We start from the raw sequence: 20456 nt of genomic DNA, 5'->3' as shown, positions 1-20456 counted from the left end.
AGGGCAAAACACAAAGATGAGGTCTTTTCATATTGTACCAGAAGTACATTTTCTATGTACATTTTCCCAAGAAAACGAATGGCTCATATCTTAAATAGATGCTAAAATATACAATTTATATACAAACGCCCCAATGTACACAGTCTTCATGCCACTCATGACAACACAGATGATCTTGTGGGAGTTCCGACTATTTGGCCACCTGAGTAATTTTAAAGTCAATCTATCCTAAAGTAAGACCATTATCCTTTGCTTAGTCATGTCACTTGGCAGCCCAATTTCCTTTCAAATGGAAACCTACTTCTATAAAATACTTTGGGTTTCATAGCCCTCAGACCCAGCCATAGTCCCCTGTTAGAGCACTCCATTGAAGATTTGCGTAAATACAATGTTTTCCTGATCAATTGTCCTTGTTTGGGCGTATCGACGCTCTGAAGATGGATGTTTTACCCAGTCTTCTTTATACATTTCAGGCCCCACCCATTCGTCTCTGTGATGAATCGGACCCCAATCATGATTCTCAGCTATATGTATAACTATCTATGTATTGTGTTGACTGACCCTCAACTGTATATCTTGGTATCTTGTCTGTAATTGCCCTCTGCCTCAGATGGACTCCCTCTCACTGATTAGCAGGATGTGAGAGATAGTGTCCACATGCTCAAGCCTAATTACTCCCTGGAAGTGGCTTTGATCATCCCTTATCCCTAGAAGGGGGCCATCTTGGCTCAGAGTTCTCCTAACACCTTGTAGCAGACTGCCTGACTCCACAAAAACTTCAATCAGTTATGGGATTTATGAAGTTATTGTCACAGGAAAATAGGATACAGTCATGACAATAACTTCCTCCTGTGCGCAGGACCAGGCCGCACGTTTCGAGCCCAAGAACTACCCCATCAGAGGCCTAGGAGGGGTTCCAGCACTGAACTCATTACCCATAGGGAATTGGGGAATCGTTCTTGGTCTCTCCCTGATGGGGACTCTGTGAGGAACCCCATCATGCCCCTAGCCAAACAGTGGGTTCACCTGGCAAAGAGTTATGGCCGTTTATAGTTATTCTGGTATAAAGTGAGGGGGCTGAGTTGCCCACCTTGCTGACCTCATTGTGAGAGGGGGCTGAGGGGAGATATATTGTCACCCATGCCAGGACCCTGGGGGTCTGTGTTCTTTGTTCTGGTTCTTCCTGGTCTGCTGGCATGCGTCACCAGGTGCTGTGATGCTGTGGAAACTGCTCCCTTGGACTATTGACTAATGCCTATGGAAATACCATGCACCCTGGACTATTCTGTTAATGAGGTCGTCAACCCCTTTCCATCTGTGGACTACTTAAAAGGACTCTAAAGCTATGTGCCCTGGATTTCATGAGTGGAATTCCGGAGATCAAACCTGGTATTATATCCCTGTTTCTAATCTTTTATTCTTTTTATCTTACTGCACTGTAACATACATTCTGTAACCGTATAAGCTTGTAACCGCCAGGGGGTAGGTGTGGGTGTGGGTGTGTGTGTGTGTGTGTACGTGTGTGTGTGTATATATATATATATATATATATATATACACATACATACACACACACATATATATATACACACACACACTCGGGCTGACTAGTATCGACCATCTTGGGTTAATAAAACTTTAAAACTTTAGAAGGCTCTTCTTGTATTATCCTATAAGGTCCAGTCCTCTCTCTGGCTGTGAGATTGGACGGTATAGATAAGAAGGTGATCGCGTTTTTTTGCGCCAAAGTGGTCTTGGTGGGGCACGATCCATCATTGTCTCCCTCAGGATTTCTTCACTCACTTACAACCAGCCTTCGGGAAGTTTGTTTGGGGGCTCGGCTCCCAGCAGAATTAGGTTTCAGACGCTGTCGCAGGTTTACAAGACCCCTACCATTACTATAATTCTGCAGTTCTCTTGCACTTATTTGATTGGTACTACATGAGTAGGGACAAACAGTGGGTGGTTATCTAAGTGGCTTGCAACTCATCTCCCCTCCTAGCCCTGGATCCCCACCCACTCGTGTTCCAAACATATCCACCATACATATTCATCTACTCACTTTCTGACGGCTTAGGACTTGGTAAGCCACAATGGCCTCCTCGTTAGGATATCCCAAATTTCCACCTGGTCTCTCTGCTGCCAAATTCCTCTGTTGGTCCAGTTGTGACAATGTATAGTTGGCAGAGTCGTCGCAAACCCACCTCGCATACCCCTTTAACAAACAAGTGTGTGGAACCCAGACATCCCCCTATCCTAGGTGGAATATCACCAGCTTCTCAGTATATGTAGGTTTTGGGGGGGGTTTTGGTTTGTTTGTTTTCTTCTCTACCTCTGCTGCTGACCCTAGTTCTACTGAATTAGAGGGCTTTGCAGGCTTTGTCTCTGCTGTATTCTATACTCCTCTTACGGGCAGCGACTCCAGGCCGCCCCTCATTCGTTCAACTATGGAAAGATGACCTTCAGATGCGCCTCTCCTCTGCCGAATAGGATAGGGATTTTTCTGTTTGCTTACAAGTTACTATTGCCTTGCAGTAAACAGGAAAAGAATTTCAAGATCCTGACTTGCTGGTGTCGTTGTCCATACGTCTTTCACCGGTTTCACCCCAGTGTTTCTGATCGTTATTGGTGCTGTGGCACTTAGAGGAGTACGTTGTTTTGCATCTGGTGGGACTGTAGCCTTCTTAAAGCCTTCTGGGACTTTGTATTTCAGTTGTACACCATGATTAGTGGTAGCTCATAGAATTGTACACCAAGGTTAATGGCTGCAGGCCCTCCCCACAATAATCCCTCCTTTCGGACATTTCCTTACGGCTGCCAGGTCAGTCATTCACAGGCATTGACGCAGCACTGTGGCCGCTACACCCGTGCAATTTCTTCAGGAACTTCTCAGCATTCGGAGAATAGAGACCCTAGCAGCTGAAGATTCTGCCCACTCCTCCAAATTTGAGACTCTCTGGCATCCATGGGTCCTGTCCCAGGAGTCTGCAGAGTGTGTGTCACTTTTTTCTAATCTTTGGGCTTCTTTAGATTATTTTTTGCTGTGCACCCCCCCACGATTCCACCATGCTCCTCCCTCTGTAACCTTTCGACTCTCCCTCTTCCTTTTCTGTGAAGTCTGTGTTCCCCAGTCCTCCTGGTTTATTGTGGTTTCTTTTCTGGCTTTTACCCTGGCGCTGTGGATGGCGACTTCCTCTGCAATGCTCTAGGAGTTTTGTTTTTCTCTCTCCTGGTTAAAATTGTTGTTTGGATGATTGAGTGCCGGTTTGTTGTTGCTTCTTTCTCCATACTTCGTGGTTCTCGTGCACGGACATTGTTCTTCATATTGGTCAGGCTTGGCCTGTATTTCCATGTTCCTTATTTGCCTTGCTTTGTTTTTATTATTTGAAAATTTTTGCAAAACACTTTCATTACATATATTTCCTGTATAGAAAAGTACTAGTAAAATAAAAACAAAAACACCCCAATACATACTGTTACTGCGCCATACAGGTCACCACTTTTTTGTTCTTTGTTTGTATAATAGGGACCTGTGGGTTCTTTTAACATGCATTTGGATCATACAGTAAATATACCCTGCAAACAACGCGTGAGAAGATCCTAACATATCACAATGCAAACAGCATGCACAGCAACACCAGTAATACAAATGATTGCATTGAACCATCACATATCATCCTCCTGTCAGAAATGCTGTGGTTTAGTTAGGAATATTAGTTCTTTACACCCTTTTGACAGCCTGATCATCACATGATCAGGACAGAGTTTCGTCCTCCGGGAGTAAACAATGAAGGGTCTTGTAGAATAACTACATGCAAAACAAGTTCTAACAATGAGGAATTGATGCTAAAAATTTACAACAAAGTTGCATAACTTTCCTTTATACAATGAGGACCTTATTGCAGAAACCAGGAAACCCATTTAATCTTAGATAATAGTTCTGTCCTTACCAAACAGCCAATAGCCACATGACTACAGTACACCCTAGCCAGTGTTCTCCAACCTGTTCATTCTTGACTTCACTTCTTCCATCATTCCTCACTGTGTAATTATACTGACATTTACAGCAATTACAAGGACATTCACCTATAAAATCAATCCTATTATGTCATTAGCTGTACAATCCAGTTACATCACTCTATAAATGGCCAATAATTATTTTCAGAGTTGTAGATTTGCCTGGCCTATAGACATGAATAGTCTTGTCCGCTCATGACACCTGACACAATGTTTCTAGATGACTGCTGACAATTTTTTTTTTTTTTTTTTTTTTTTTTTTTTTATAGACAAGGGTTTAAACAAACAAAACACTATGCCAAATATAAAGGGGCATTTTAATGTTCAATGTTTCACATCCTCCTCTTCGGTTCTTCCCTTTCTCTTTACTTCCCATTTCTTGCTTCTCCCTTTAAGCCACTGTCCACAACTTACAAAGAAGTCATGTACTTAAAAGTCAGCGACAGGACAGCAGCAGGTCGAGTGTATTGTAGACTTTGCTTGGAATATTATTCCTGAGCGTGCTCTGTAGCAGGATCAGGTTGCCCCGGGGCCTTTACTGGCCGATTCCATCCACTCAGCACATTGCTGTGCAGTGAAACAAGTCACGCTGAACAAACCTGTGTATAGTATTCCAACTGAATAGATGGAGCTAAATGACCTGGTGAAAATAACTTGGCACAATCACTTGTGAGGCTTCACAGCAATAACACACAAACAATCAACCTCTCTGTGACCAGCCTGCCATCAATACACATCCATGCATGGTTCACCAGCAGCAACTGGAGGTCAAATTATGTTCTACCCCCAGGACACACACACACACACACACACACACACACACACACGTTAACTACATCAAGTAGAAGGAACCACACTGCCGCCATAATAAAGCCCATAACGCTGTATAAATATTTGTTCTACCCGTAAAGCTTGTAGATAAATAGACTCTTAGGAAGAATTACTAACACTTGGATGCAGTGAATTCCAAGAAGATACAACTGAGGACAGCTGGATAAAGACTAAGCAGCACACAGCAAGATAAGACAAGCCATATTACAACTGGTCTCCTGCACCGGCCATCATGACAAACCTTAAAGCTAACATAGCAACTGATGAATTGAAAAACACACATGAAACATCCAGTTATATCCCTAATAACAAACGCCATATATTAACTTCCTCACCACGCACAACTTTGGAACTACACAGGCTGAAGTATTAAAAAGGAAATCTCCTGATTAGTGTTGGGCAAATCAGTTCAGAACCAGCCAGACTGAATCAGATTCCTCCAAATTGTTCAGTTTTTAATTAAACTGAACAATTTGGGATTCGTCATGGACCAACTAGAATGTCTGCCATGACACATTTTCCAACAAATTATTATACTCTGAGGTCTGAAGAGACCCCAGACCATAATAATTGTAGACCGAAGGTAGGAGTAAAAAATAAAACATTTATACTCGCCTCTTTCATAACTCCTCACAGCATCCACTGATCTGTGACTTCCTCCACTGAGCACTCTGGCGCTCCTCTAAGACACCATGGACTCACTGTTGAGGCCCAATCACAGAACTCAGGAATAGGGCCAGATGCTGGCTCTGGTGCTCTTCTGTGACGTCAAGTGTTTGAACAGTAGTATTGTAAGTATTCAATTATTTATTCAAGCAGAAAAGTCTACGGATTTGAAAGAACATCTCCGAATTGCATTATACTGTAGATTTCATCTGCAGATGAAACCTTCTCCAAGTCAGAGCAGTGAATAGGAAAATAATTCCCTTTGTGGCTTCTTGGCATCTGGCAATAAACTATGTATAATAGTCTGCAGCCTGAATCCTCTAAGCCAACTACAGAATACAGATACAGAAATCTACCCGGGTCATTAAAATAAAATTATAAAAGCTTCACTCACCATTTACACAGAGCTGCTTGAGCTTTGTGAATGCAGTCTGAATATCTTGAAGGCTTGGGAGACCATGATCTAAATCACATTTGTAAACATCGCTCCTTAAAGGGTGACTACGAGTGATTCCACCACAAATCCTATGCAAGAATAGTAAAATATTCAATAAAGTGATTACAAATTAATGGGCACGATAGTTGTGGTGTGCAACATTAAATGTGGGGGTTTGGGGCAGAGAGTGTTGTGGTACTTGTAGAAAAAGGGATTCTAATGGAAGAATCCCACTTTAACTATGTCAGAAAAGCTTTTAGAAAGGCTATTCTTCTCCAGCCTTTGTTATTCTGATCAGCGCCGCAGTTCCTGAGATATTTCTTATGCCTTCCTTATGCAAATGAGTCTTCAGAAAGCACAGGGGACGTTTCCTGTTCTCCCCAAAGACTCTTCAGCAACGCCTCTGTGTTCTGCTGCTGTCCGCAGAACTGACTGTGCGTACCCGTTCAGCCATTTTCTTGTGGCGTCTTCCACGTGCATCCTTTCGGCCACAGAAAAATGGCCAAACTGATTACAAAGTCGGCTCTGCCAGCTGAAGACACAGTGGAGAGGTGTCAGCAGCAGAAGAAAGAGCCGTCGCTGAAGTGTCTTCAGGGAGCACAGGAGACACGCCCTGTGCTTTCGGAGCGCAAGGGGAACATCCCCTGTGGTTTTTGAAGACTCATTTGCATAAGGAAGAAATAATAAAATTTTTCAGAAACTGCACCACAGATCAGAATAACAAAGGTAGGAGAAGAATAGCCTTTCTAAAGGCTATTACAACGTGGTCTTTGTAGAAAAACGGATTCTAATGACAGAATCCCTTTAAATCTGAAAGTGTACATGTAACAAAAAATGATGTAGAGCTGTGCAACACTGATTCAAGAATGTTGTTCTGAACACCACTCACCGCTGGTCTATCTTGCGCTGCTGTAACAGGTCTTTGATGCCAGACATCCGAACCAGTGCACTGCCATTAGCATGGTTCCAGCACCATAGCTACAGAAAACAAAGGCAAGATAATGTACCTTAAATACAGCCCTTACATTACTGATCTTGAGTTATAACAAATATTTTAATGTCTACAGGGGGTCAATAAATCATCATTTATAAGATTAGCAACAAAGCTAATCATCATCATCATCAATAACTAAATTCGGTTCATGCCTGGGAGAAAGTCAATCACTACATACTCACTGGCATACGTCTTCCAAAAAACGAGTAAGAATACTGCTTAAGATCTGTATCTGCCAAAGACGAGGGAACAACAAAATACTCTGGAAGGCTACAAGGAGATACAAATAGTTAGAAGTTAGCTTTTGGCCATTGCTATTAAAGGAGATTCATCCAGAAAAACCATTACAAGCTGTTTTTAAGTATTAACTTAATACATTTTTTTAATATAATCTTTGTTTATATGTGTCCCTTGTGATGCTGCTGCTGCTAAACTGTGGTGCTGAGGCAAGTTCTGGACAGAACCGTACCCCCTCCCCACATCTGACGACATCATCTTTCTCATATTACTTCCACGCAGTGGACACACCGCATAGTATCCACGACTAGTGTGACAACCATAGCCTTTATTTAAAGGATTTATACGTAAGCCTCAGCATATAAAGCAGTCTTATAAAAGCACTATTATATGGGCATACAAGAATAGGTACTGTACCTTTAAGATATCAATTTAAGATTTGCTTTGGCACTACACAATAATTAACATAATTCAGACAGATAAGACGAAGAAATCACTATTTACATGTTCCATTACTATCTGCAAGTGGGTGTAGTCAATACATATTTGTATTTGTGGGAGACTCCTAGAAAACTGGAATTTCAGCTTTCACTACCATTCATTATTATGACCATAGAGAATCAGACAATATATTTCCATACCAAAATTCTTGCCTCCCCTAATTATATTCCGGAGCTATATAACTAGTCAATATTACAATGAAAGGAAGAACGTGTAGCCTGCAGTACTAAGAGTTAACCATTACTGCGTATGACAATACCAACCACAATACTGTAAGAAATATACTTTAAAGCTGGCAATATAATATTGAGCAGTGCACATTCCACTCAATTTGGAATTTTTTTGCCATTTAATAACTAAATGTAAACAGGTCAAATCTGGAGGCAATGAAGGAGAAGGAAGGAAGACATGATGGCTATATGTAATGCCATGATGTATGCCACTCTGCTACAACAATCCCTGTAATTGTGACTTATCTTGAGCAAGGCAGACTGACAAGCTTGACATTCCCATGAGAATTACGCTGCTAATTAATTCCTTAACAAAGAAAACAGACAAATCCTGCCTGCCAACACTTGTAAATGAGATTGTGTACTCTGCCGCATGGTTATGTCATAATAAACCTTACAGTCAGGAATCTGTTCTGTATTCTGCCTCATTTATTCATATGCAGGAGCATATGGGATAAACAAAGGCGCTTAAAATAGACATCTCTAAATGGCTTAGCTGTAATCTGCCTACAGAGTCTGGGTACTAGGTGAAGGCAGTGACACATCGGCAAACACTGCACCATTTTCCAGGTATCGCCACAGCTGCACTCACCAGAAAGTTACCGCAGTGGACAATTTTATAAATACCTTCCCCTTAAACATGAAATATCCACCAATAACCAGCTCACCTCCCCAAGTGCTATTGTCTCAGGGTAAAGGTCCCATTGTACATGCAAGGGGTCATGTATAGATGCGTATTGTACCAAACTATTGGGTATTAAATATATTTGTACGCCATGTTGGCCAGTTTTAAAATTACTTTATTTTGCTGTAAAACTCATTTAATAAATATGAAATGACATATAGTATAACTACACAATCTTTGATCATGTCAGTATAGAGTCATTATTTTACACATACCTTTTAGAAATCATATAGCCCTCATTTACTGAGCACACTCTCCATTCAGTGGCCCCTGTTCTTTTGATCTCTCGGTCCCAGTCTGAATAGGTCTCAAACAAGGGAGTCTTTGGACCAGTATCTCCTCCTCCAGGATCTATTCCATTAATTCTGTCTCCTGTGAAAAGAAAAGGCATTTTATTTCAGTAATGTTCAAGCCATAAATAGTAGAGTGTCATTTCGAGGAAATAAATAAGGGATAGAAAACACCAGAGCAGCTAGTGGGAAGATTCAGAAATTAAAAGGTCTGAGATGCCTCCCAAAAAATTATAGTGTCATTTTATAGGTTGAACTTGATGGACTAATGTCTTTATCCAACCTCATCTACTATGTAACCGCTTTTGAAGGGAGCAAAAAATATTTTTGGCACCTGCAGAATTCAGAGCAAGATTAAGAAGGGCAATTATCTATTTAGTATCCTGCTCAATATCTCCCTCCCATTTAATGCAAGGGGAGAAAGAATCAGGGCAAGATTCAGCAGTTTTAGAATGTTGCTGGGACAGCTAGTATAAAGTGTCACCCACATGTTACAGAACCATCTGCTTCAGATCTATCTGCATCCATACAGTGTTACTGTAGTTCTGCCCCCAAATGAGGTGAAATAAATTAGCTGTAATAGCACAGCTTGGCCACTTTACAATGTATGGAGCCATATGCTTCAAGCTTTGTACACTGTATTGTACGGGGCCCGGCAGCAAATAGCTGATCAGTGAGGGGACAAGATGTCAACTCCCCACCTATTAGATATTGATGGCTTATCCTAAGTATAGGCCATCAATAAAGTCCTGGAAAACACTTAAGATGCTTCACATTCACCAATACAACAGCTACAAAGAGAGACAGTCTTAACCTACCTTGATTATGATACATTTTGGCAACATACTCAAAGGCAAAAAGTAGTTGGAGATCTGTTGGCTGTGAGTAGTGTGCTAATGCAAGACAAACCTAGGACAAAAGATACAGAAAACCGTTAGGTCTAGATCTAGAGGAACAAATACAGGCTCCACTAGGGGAGAACCTCAGACGCAAGCTAGACTGTCAAACCATAACGTGTGAAGACTGGAAACTTTCAGCTAGGAAGAATTGTTGTATTTACTGTACAACACAAACATTTGTTTTACTGATGGACGTAAACCGATAATGGCAAAGATGGAAATTGTACAAAGTTCACTTATCTTGACACATCACATTTCATTTCCTAATGTGGTGATTCAACCACCTTCAAGATGTGAATATATGCAAATCCAGTGTATGTTATCACAACTGAAAATTGGTACATGCTCCAAATTACCTGATGCAGAATAATAACACTGCTTTTCGCATACACTAGGCTGGTATAGGTCAGTATGTCTGCTTGCTGTATTTGAAAGCACAGCCTCATACACTTTCCTATACAAACAAGCACCACAAGATATAAATAAAAACTATGTATATGGATAAAATCACGCAAATGAAGAATTTCCTGATATATACATCAAAACGAAGCTGAAACACAATGTGAACCAAGACGTAGAGAAACTCAATGTGTTTTTGCCTCAGAATAGCAGATTCAAGTCTTGCAACATTGATAGGAAATTGCTCAAAATGGAAAAAGGATGACAATAGTTGTAAATGACTACTCCATGACAGTACAACAGGACCTGTTCCATGCTACATTTTATGGCCAGAATTCACTGGAGATAAGACTACTGGCAAGTATAAGTGGATGTACTCTCCAGATCAATTCTGGGAATCCTGGCTAACTCATTCATTCATTCCAAGTTTGGTTCTAATGATTCAGTAGACTCAAGCCATGTGTGATGTTTTCAGGAAGTACGGATGAATAATTCTGTTGTTCACCCTTTCCTGAACTCCAAAACACCAGTTTGGCAGGTTGGATTGAGCAAGGATACAGCACTTGGCTGCCAGAGGAAATCTTGTCCTACGTGATTTCCAGGAGACAAATGCAGATTTTACTAATCAGTGAATGGGTCTTATATATAGCTAGGAATGCAAGTTAAGTCCTGAAAGGGAATTGGCAGATCTAGGTTTTTTCACACTACTTTAAGCAAAGCCACAGGTGTTCACACTCCAAGTACATACAGAGACCATGGACAGACAGCATTTCAAAACATAGTTATACACAAGAGCTCTATAACCTTGAGCACTCATGTATAATGGGTCTGCCTGAAATTGAGAAGCACTTGTCAGTGAAGCACACCTGGCTAATTCAGGACCAGTTTTGCAAGAAAGCAGCACTTCATGACATATGTATATGGTATATACATTGCAACCCCCCTAAGGATAGGTCATCAATATCTTTCATTTGGAAACCTCCTTTGTTGGTAGAGCCTGTCAATTGTGGACAGTTACGGACCTGCAAAATACGGTCATACGAATAGGGTTTTTCACAGCTTTCAATGATACAAAACAACGTTGCACTGCATTTCATATACTTTTAAATAATTAACACTCATTAATTACATTACACAAGATTTGTTTTAGAATGACTATGCCATGTTATTATAGCCTGTAATATCACATGTCTGCTATAAAACAGATACTGTGTGATATAAATAGTGAAGGGCCCCCACACGGTACAATGTGCTCCACAGTGGCCGCCAAACAGTATTTTATGTTCCGCAGTGGACCTCCACACAGTGTTATACGCTCCACAGTGGGCCCCACATAGTATTATACACTCCAATGTGGGTTCCCACACAGTATAATATGCTACTTATCTTACCTCCGACGAAGAGCAGCTGGGCGTCCTTCCATCTCTGCAGGTGCTGATGAATTACGTCATTGCGCCTACGTCGCGGCAGAGGTCACACTCTGCTGTCAGTGTAAGCTGCAGTCCCACAGCCTACACTGACAGTTTTAAGCTGTATGTTCATTTGCATATACAGTGATACCTCGGTTCTCGAACATAATTCGTTCCGGGAGGTCGGTCGAGAACCAAATTGTTCGAGAACCGAAACAAAAAAACCCATAGGAAATAATGGAAACTGGATTAATTCGTTCCAAGCCCCAGAAAATGCCTATTTACTGGCCTAATTTGTATATAATATGTAGAAAAACATGAGTCTCAACAAGAAATAAGAAATAAAAGAGTATTTATTAAAACAAAAAAAATAAAATGTACTGTACAGTACAGTAAATTGTGTTTCATTTACTGTACCTGTACCAACCTTTATGGCAGGAGGGAATGAAAGTGGAGGGAGGCGGGAAGGGGGATGGTTATTGTTCTGATGGGAAGTCCTCTTCAATAAAAACAGAGGGTAACTGCTCTTTGGGTGTTTCTGTTCTCTGTCTCTTTTGCTGAGGAGAATCAGAATCTTGCTCTGCAGTTGCTTGTCTGATTTCTTTACGGAAGAATTTGTCAATGGTTTGCTGTTTTTTTCTCCTTTGCAAAATTTTGCGGAAAGTGGACATAACATTGTCATTAAAAATGTTAACTGCTCTATTTGCTACCACTTTATCAGGGTGATGTTGTTCAACAAAATTGGCGATTTCTGCCCATTTAGCACACATTTCATGAATAAGGCCACTAGAAATATCCTCCACTCTCTCCTCTTCTTCAGAAGAAATTTCTTCAACCATATCCTTCTGCTGCTGTTGTTGTAGGTGCATCAGTTCCTCGGTGGTTAACTCAGCAGCGTGACCTTCCACAAGTTCGTTGATGTCATCTTGTTGAATGTCAAGGCCCATGGTCTTTCCTATGGCCACAACATCATCAACCACAGCAACATCTTCATCAACGACAGGAGCTGACTCAGGTTCTAAAGCCTCACTGTCCCTTTCGGGCCAAAGTTTTCGCCATGCAGCATACAATGTGCAATGAGTGACATTACTCCAAGCAGTGTCAATCAAGTTTACACAATTCAGGATGTTGAAGTGTTCTTTCCAAAATTCCCTCAGAGTTAACTGTGTGTCATTTGTCACTTCAAAGCACTTCTGGAAGAGGGCCTTTGTGTACAATTTCTTAAAATTGGATATGACCTGTTGGTCCATGGGTTGCAGAATAGGGGTTGTATTGGGGGGTAAGAATTTTACTTTTATGAAGCTATAGTCATCAACTAGATCTTCTTCTAAAGCTGGGGGGTGAGCAGGAGCATTGTCCATCACTAATAGACATTTTAATGGCAAATTTTTTCCTGTCAGGTATTCCTTCACTCGAGGTGCAAAAACTTCACGCACCCACTCTGTAAAGAATTGTCGGGTAACCCAAGCTTTGGTGTTAGACCGCCACATCACAGCCAATTTACTCTTCATGACATTGTGTCTTTTGAATGGCCGGGGATTGTCAGAATGATAGACAAGCAAGGGTTTTACCTTGCAATCACCACTTGCATTTGCACAAAACAAAAGAGTAAGCCTATCTTTCATAGGCTTGTGCCCTGGTAGTGCTTTTTCCTCTTTGGTTATGTAGGTGTTGGCTGGCATTTTTTTCCAGAATAATCCGGTCTCATCGCAGTTGAAGACCTGCTCAGGAACAAACCCTTCTGCCTTGACATAGTCACTAAATTCTTTTATGAAGCTATTAGCAGCCTCCTGGTTTGCACTAGCTGCCTCCCCATGCCTAGTGACGCGATGTATGCCACTTCTATGTCTGAAATTCTCAAACCAACCTCTGCTGGCTTTAAACGTGAAAGCACCTTCACCACTTGTACCAGGTGTTTCTGTGTTCAGGTCACTAAATATTTGGAGTGCTTTCTCACAAATAACGACCTCATTGATGCTGTCACCTGCTAACTCTTTTTCTTTAATGAAAATAAGGAGCAGCTTCTCCATTTCCTCCATTATCTGAGGCCTTTGCTTAGTTAACAGTGTAACACCTTTGGCAACACTGGCAGCCTTTATAACAGCTTTATTCTTAAGGAAGGTAGAGATGGTTGATTTTGGCATGCCATACTCTGCAGACAGATCCGACACACGTGTGCCCTGTTCATATTTGCCAATGATTTCTTTCTTGAGTTCAATCGTTGTTCTCACAGCTTTCCGCTTACCTTTGTCTGCATTACCACTTCTGGCTTTCTTTGGACCCATGCCTAAGGGTTAAATTCAGTGTACAGTACAGTAATTTGCAGTACAGTGCAGTACTCTCTCTCTCTCACTGACTCACAATGATGACGCAGGCAAGGCGCTGGGCCGAATGAACGCCATTCGGCTCAACTCGGCTAATCTCGGACGTTCGGCTGTTCGAGTTCCAAATATTTGTTCGGATTCCAAGACAAAATTTTCTCGAATTTCCTGTTCGAATACCGATTTGGTCGAAAGTCAAGGCGTTCGAGAACCGAGGTATCACTGTACAGCTGAAAGAAGTGCTCGCTGACTAACGGGGAAACCTGTAGCAGATTCCCCATTAGTGAGCGATCAGGGAGCCTGGATGGGGCGACAGAACACATGCAGGCCTAGATTTAGTTGCCCTGGTCGCATTTGACTTAGGCCTGGTTCACATCTGAGTTCAATATTCCATTTGGGGAGTCCGCTTGGGAACCCCCTCCATACGGAATACCCAACACATTAAAAAGTGGTTAGCTAGGAAACCACATGGACCTTATAGACTATATTGGGGTCAGTGTGTTTTCTGCACTAATCATGTAGAGAGAAAAGTGCTGCTTTCAGTACTTTTCTCTCCACATGATTCGTGCAGACACTTTGCGGAAAACACACAGACGCCATTATAGTCTAGGGGTCCGTGCGGTTTCTTAGCTAACTGCTTTTTAATGAGTTCAGTATTCAGTTCAGGGGGTCTCCAAGCGGACTCCTCAAACTGAATACCGAACAAAGAGGTCAACCAGACCTAAGGCATCTAAAAAGAGTTAATAGCTATGACTGGCTGTATTATGCTGCTCCTCAGTCCTTTCTGTATAATCTCTTGTGACCAATGATATACATGTGCATCATTGATCATCAAGATATGACAGGCTGCCAAAAAAAAAAACCTGACAAAGTTCAGTTACACTTTAAATATAGAAATAAAGCATATTATAAAATATATCAAGTTATTACAATGAAAGATTCTGCAAGATCTTTTTAATTCACAAAGACTTGCAGCAAGTTTCTTCCACAAGTAACACTCTACATTTCCAACAACCCATTACAAAGTGAATGTACCTTTTTAGCACTTTCTGGACCAGACTCATCAAACCGAAATCGTAGAATACGAAAGTCTTTACAGTAAATGATCAACTCAGTTGGATTGAATTTCAGTTTCTTGTTGAATGAAAGGATCTTCTGCTTTCTCTTGGTGTCATTTACTGAAAAAGCAAACAATGTGAATTTATACCTGTGTATTCAAGAGATGTGGAAACTTCTGAACAGTGGTGGGGGGACATTAGGAGCTCAGCTTTGTGTTCATTTCTTTTTATTGAAACCAGTTCAGGCCAGAAATGTGGCAAACTAGATTCAATTTCATTAGACAAAACAGTAAGTATTTTTATGAATAATATGTAGAGTAAGTAACAAAAGCTGTGAATGCCAAATAACATTGCAATTGAGTGATTTTACAGTGTGTGCAGTACAGTAAGTGATACTAGCTAATAATGCAACAAAATGTCTGGAACAGAGAGGGACATCTCACACTGAACACGTAGCACGCACAGAATACAGAAGAATGACTGCTGGAGAAACTGTCCCATTACAATGCTGTCCGAAGGAAACATTTTATGCTGGTGTACTTCATGTACAAGTGAAAATCATCATATGTCTCTACCTATTCCCCTTTTTTATTTATAGAACAGTTTAAGAGCATTTTCACCTAGAATATAGGTGTGCTGACCACCTCAATAAGAAATACTGTACGTCCCTAAATACATGCTTCTAGATGAGGGGTACTCAAAGTTTTCTGGTCTAAGGGTATAGATTTTACCACTCTCATGCCAAAAGATAAACAAGTGTGACATTTATGGTGGACAGCTGTTCATCCATTGGGAGCATTATAGGTTCACTACTCCCTAGTGAACTACTAGCAAACCCTCATTGTTGGCATATCCTGTGTATTTACCAGAAATGTCTTCTATGAAAATATTCATTGTAAATTAGCACACTGTTTTGTCTCGTTCTAGGCTTTGGGGAACAACTTCATAAGTTATTTAAAAAAAAAAAAAAAACACACAACACCAGTGAGAAAGACAGTCACGTCTAGTATAACACCATAACGGTTTTTCAAGCCACAGAGTGTCCACAGGAGTGCTAGCGTGACGCTGCTGCATTGAATGGTCTTGTGGTTTGTAGACCTTCACTTAGCACCTGGGCAAAGGAAGTACAAATACATATCATGCCTTTGCCCTGAAAACTGTGAAAGTAATACAAACTGCACACTATCTTATATGTCTATGTTATACTCTTTCTGATTTGATCTTGTTTATGCAATTGGGTGCTAATATGCCCAAAGTATTGGTGATCTGTAAAAAGGTGCCATGCATCCAGCTAAAAGGGAAACCATTCCAGTCCTGATAGACAACTTACTGCTGCTAAAGATTGTAAACTCAAAGTATACGGTCCCTTCACACTCTGGTTCTAGAAGCTGTACACTGCGCTCTTTGTACCTTCATGCATCTTGGAGGTTACATCTGTAGTCTCTCATCATTAAAGTGAATGGTAGATCAGAAAACAACCCTATACACATTACAAAAATCATACTTCAGAATACATACCTACAACGATTTGCTCAATACAAGTCAGTGGGACATCGTGCTCACCGAGGAGGTGATTTTTATAGTGGAATTTCTGTAACATAAATAGACGTCACGTATAGTATGAGAAGGTATCAAGTGCTATCACAAGTGCAGACAGATACACTTATATACATACCTGAAAGGGCACAGGAGTATCGGTAATAAATGAAAGCTTAAAGTTGGTGCAGGTTAATTTCCCCCACAGATCATAGAGGCTTGTATCTGATGCAATGCACTTTCTGACAAAGTTCACTTCATTCACCACAATTTCACCTAAAGAAAAAGTAACACTTATAAGGTTGACAGAATTTTCTTCTGTAACGTGTGCAAAGTCTTGCATGCAAAACACATACAAAAATAATATTTTATCTCATCTGACCACATGACAAAGATTCCTATCACTTACATAACTGGTACCGAATAGCTTACAAGAAAATATGTCCAAATACTTCAAATACCATTTTTATGCTGCCAATCTGCTCAGTGTCCACAGCTACTTTCCTAAACAGCCTGGATTGACCATCAGTCACATGACAAGTCATTTCTCTGGGTGACACATCATATCAGCATAAACATATACAGATCCTCACACAAACTCACCAGGAGAAAAATATTATAAACCATAAATATTTATTAATCACAATACAAAAATAGATTTTAAAAAAAGAGACCATTACATCAATACAAACACTGACCATGAAAAGAGACAAAACACGGCAAAACCCCAAAGCAATGGAGAACACAAGAGAAAGAAACGCAATAACATATACAGAGCGACAGGAGCAGTGCAAAAATACATACTTGGGTATATGAAACTGCCATGCCCGTACTAGGTGGGTTTTGACCTATTTAACACTAGGGGTAGTTCACACGGAGTAAACTGGCGTGTATTTCGGCGTGTAAAATAAGACTCCCATTGACTTCAATGAAATTTTACACGTGTATCTTGACGTGCATTTTTCATTGAAGTCAATGGGAGTCTTATTTTACACATGCAAAATTACACGCCGAAATACACGCCAGTTTACTCCGTGTGAACTACCCCTTACTCTACAAAAAAGATGTTGCTATATAAAGATCACTGCTTAATGCTTAACCCTGTGCTACTTTTTTACATTGTACATGTAGGAACTGGAAAGTAATGAACACTCATTTCTTTTTAATTTTCTTTGTCTTGAACTTTTGTTTTCCCTCCAACTGAAAAGAAAACATTCTTCCTAGGATGCTATATGTACTAAGGAGCAGATCAGTCTCAAGGCACCTTGGTGAGCAGAAAACTATTAGGAGACCACAGTTGCAACATACAATGACAATGGGATTTAGATTGTGCACTCTACTTTGGAGCTGGGTGTGGACAATAACTTTGTAAAGTGCTGCGGAATATGATGGGCCTATATAAGTAAGCAAATAAATAAAATGGTGACCTACTGAGTGCTGGAGATATAAGCTATAACCATCAACAAGGGACCGGATGGGGCCAGAATGAGCCAGACATGAAGAATTGTTAACTTTTTTATTTTTTACATTACAAGCAGTGTTTAAAAACCATTTAAAAAATGACAGTGAAAAACACATCTAAGGGTGAGTTTGTATGCAATGGCCACAACATGATGTAAATGTGGTCACTCCAACCTGCGGGGGTTTTTTTTTTTGCAAAAATGTACAACTGTCAATGAGTGTTACTGGTCACAATGTTTTGCTGATAAAACTGGCTTGTGTTTTCACCGGCTGACCTCTCTGCCTCCTCTGGCTAGACACACACATTTTGCATATGTTCTTTCTTTTACAGCACCTCTATGGCATGCTTACATAGTGTCATTCACTGATACATAGCTTTATTTAAGTGGAATCTACACTACATTTATCCATGTTATATATACACATTTTGTCAGACGGTATTACTTCTTGTATACTTTGTAGGGTTTCAGTTCCTACAGAACCGATATGGAGGGAAACATGGTGGTCACTGATGCTTTTGTTTCTTTTGAAAAAAAAAAAAAAAAAAACTACTCAGTTCACTCCATAACATCTGTCCAGTGTTCCAACCATGTAGAATAGCATCTTAATCTTTTAGACGCCTCTGAGTTTGACTTGAAGAAGCAGGAGCTTTGCTGCAGTCACGAAGGCTTTCCTAGCGTATTGACAATTTTTAAAAGACACCTAAAACTCCTATTTACGCCCATTCCATTGGCTGTAGGCTTGGAGCCATAAAAATAGCAGCAGTAAGTGAAAAGCATCAATGCATTTTTTTTTTCTTTTTTGCATGGCAGAGTTAAAAGTTTCTTGGAACAAACTTATACAAAGGCAAACATCCAAATGTATTATGTGGGGGAATGCGATCCCATCATAATAAGACAGACCACTGTGCTTAAAATGACAAGTATGAGCATAGACCAACAGAGGCAGTGTCCAAACTGTTAACTTTCCTGCATAGTTTCTGCATTATACAGAATCTTCCCAAACACTACCCATCACAAGCACACATTGTTCTGCTTAAACAAAATGGTTACAATGTGTCCCAGGCACAGGGCTGCAGTCATGACATGTGACCAGTAACAACAACACTGCAGCGCTCTCCAAGAAAGCATTGTATATCTGGTGGACAAGAGGGAAGTTACTAACACAAACAAATCCACCGCTGTGAAGGTGAACAAGGTGTCATGTACACAATATTACTACGTTTTTCCAGACTTCAGTTATGAAAAGAGGTTTAAAATCTGTCAGCACCAAAAAGTTATTAAAGCAGTCGCAGAACCTCATAGTTCTGAGGGCTGTGAGCTCAGTGATAGAAGGTCTGCAGAATGGGACTAGATTTTGACAAGAAACTGCATTTTGTTTCTATGTAAATACACTAAGAGTTCACTTGGGGATATGTTCTGGGGCAGCTTCCTCTCGCTCGATACCCCTCTAAGAACCACTGACTTGATCGGACCTTTCTCTGCCTCATCCCGAGGCAGAGGAAGATTTTGTCGTGATGCTCAGCTGCCCAGAACTCTTCCCTAGTGCACGCAGTTCAAAAGCAGCTTTTTGACTAAATGAATGTATCCTGTTGAATGTACGGTCATTCATATGAACTATCCCATGCTGTTTAACAACACAAAGAATTGATCCTTAATTGGGTTTACTAGGACTAGGATATTGATAGCCTACCCATAGGAGAGGTGACAGAACAGCGATAGTCTGACAACCAGAACCTCGGCAAAGTTCAAATGAGTGCTGAGGCCTCTTCACTGCATGCTAGACACCAAAAAAATACAATATTTAGAGGCTGGACGTGGTACTGCAGCCCAGGCCTATTCATTTGAACAGGACTGAGCCGCTGCAAGGTCAACAAAGTGAGCTTGCACAAACACCACTGCCTCCTAAAGCTCATTAATGGGGAGGACTAGAGAGAAAAACCCAACTGCACTGGAAAAAGTGGAGCAGCATATATTAAAGGACGCAAAGTAACAGACTTGGCAGAGGTATTGAAAGCTCTTCTTTAAATCCCTCTGTGCACTTGTTCAAGCTGGACCGGTGGGTGAGGAAGTGGGCAACGTGATCAGAACCAGATCCCATCCCCATGTGTCGCTCCCCCATCCACTCCAGTTTTCATACGTAGTCATTTACTATAGTCTGCTAGGCACCATTGCATAAAGTCATCCCCCATAGAACAGGTGAAAACTGGAGAAGAGGGAGGCTGAACTGAAACTACTATTATATTATATATACTCTTTAGACCCCAGAGTGTAATAAGTGGAGGGCCAGGGGAAGTGACCAAACATAAAAACTGTGTTACTTACCTCTCCTGTGATCTGGAGTGATTCCCTGCTGTCTTCGGCGCTTCTGCCTGATGTCATGGACTAGCCGAGGTCACTTGGTGTCGCCAATCAGCAATCCTTCACACCAGGTAGAAGGGCCAAAGACTGAAGGGAGTCATGCAGGAGAGGCGAGTAACACTGTTT

At 40.9% G+C, this 20456-nt stretch overlaps 1 protein-coding gene across 1 annotated transcript in view; it reads right to left on the bottom strand.

Moving 5' to 3' along the window:
* MTMR10 (myotubularin related protein 10) overlaps positions 1-20456 on the bottom strand; it is a 51313-nt gene that overhangs the window by 10948 nt on the left and 19909 nt on the right. The window contains exons 3-10 of the mRNA XM_075273586.1: positions 16649-16785; positions 16492-16564; positions 14951-15093; positions 9706-9796; positions 8813-8969; positions 7127-7214; positions 6840-6928; positions 5909-6039 (exon numbers count right to left, since the gene is read on the bottom strand). Coding sequence (XP_075129687.1) covers positions 5909-6039; positions 6840-6928; positions 7127-7214; positions 8813-8969; positions 9706-9796; positions 14951-15093; positions 16492-16564; positions 16649-16785 — 909 coding nt within the window. The remainder of the gene's footprint in view (positions 1-5908; positions 6040-6839; positions 6929-7126; positions 7215-8812; positions 8970-9705; positions 9797-14950; positions 15094-16491; positions 16565-16648; positions 16786-20456) is intronic.

Source organism: Leptodactylus fuscus, chromosome 5 (assembly GCF_031893055.1).
Source record: "Leptodactylus fuscus isolate aLepFus1 chromosome 5, aLepFus1.hap2, whole genome shotgun sequence".
Classification (NCBI taxonomy): Eukaryota; Metazoa; Chordata; class Amphibia; order Anura; family Leptodactylidae; genus Leptodactylus; species Leptodactylus fuscus.
This window is presented reverse-complemented; position numbering and strand designations above follow the sequence as displayed.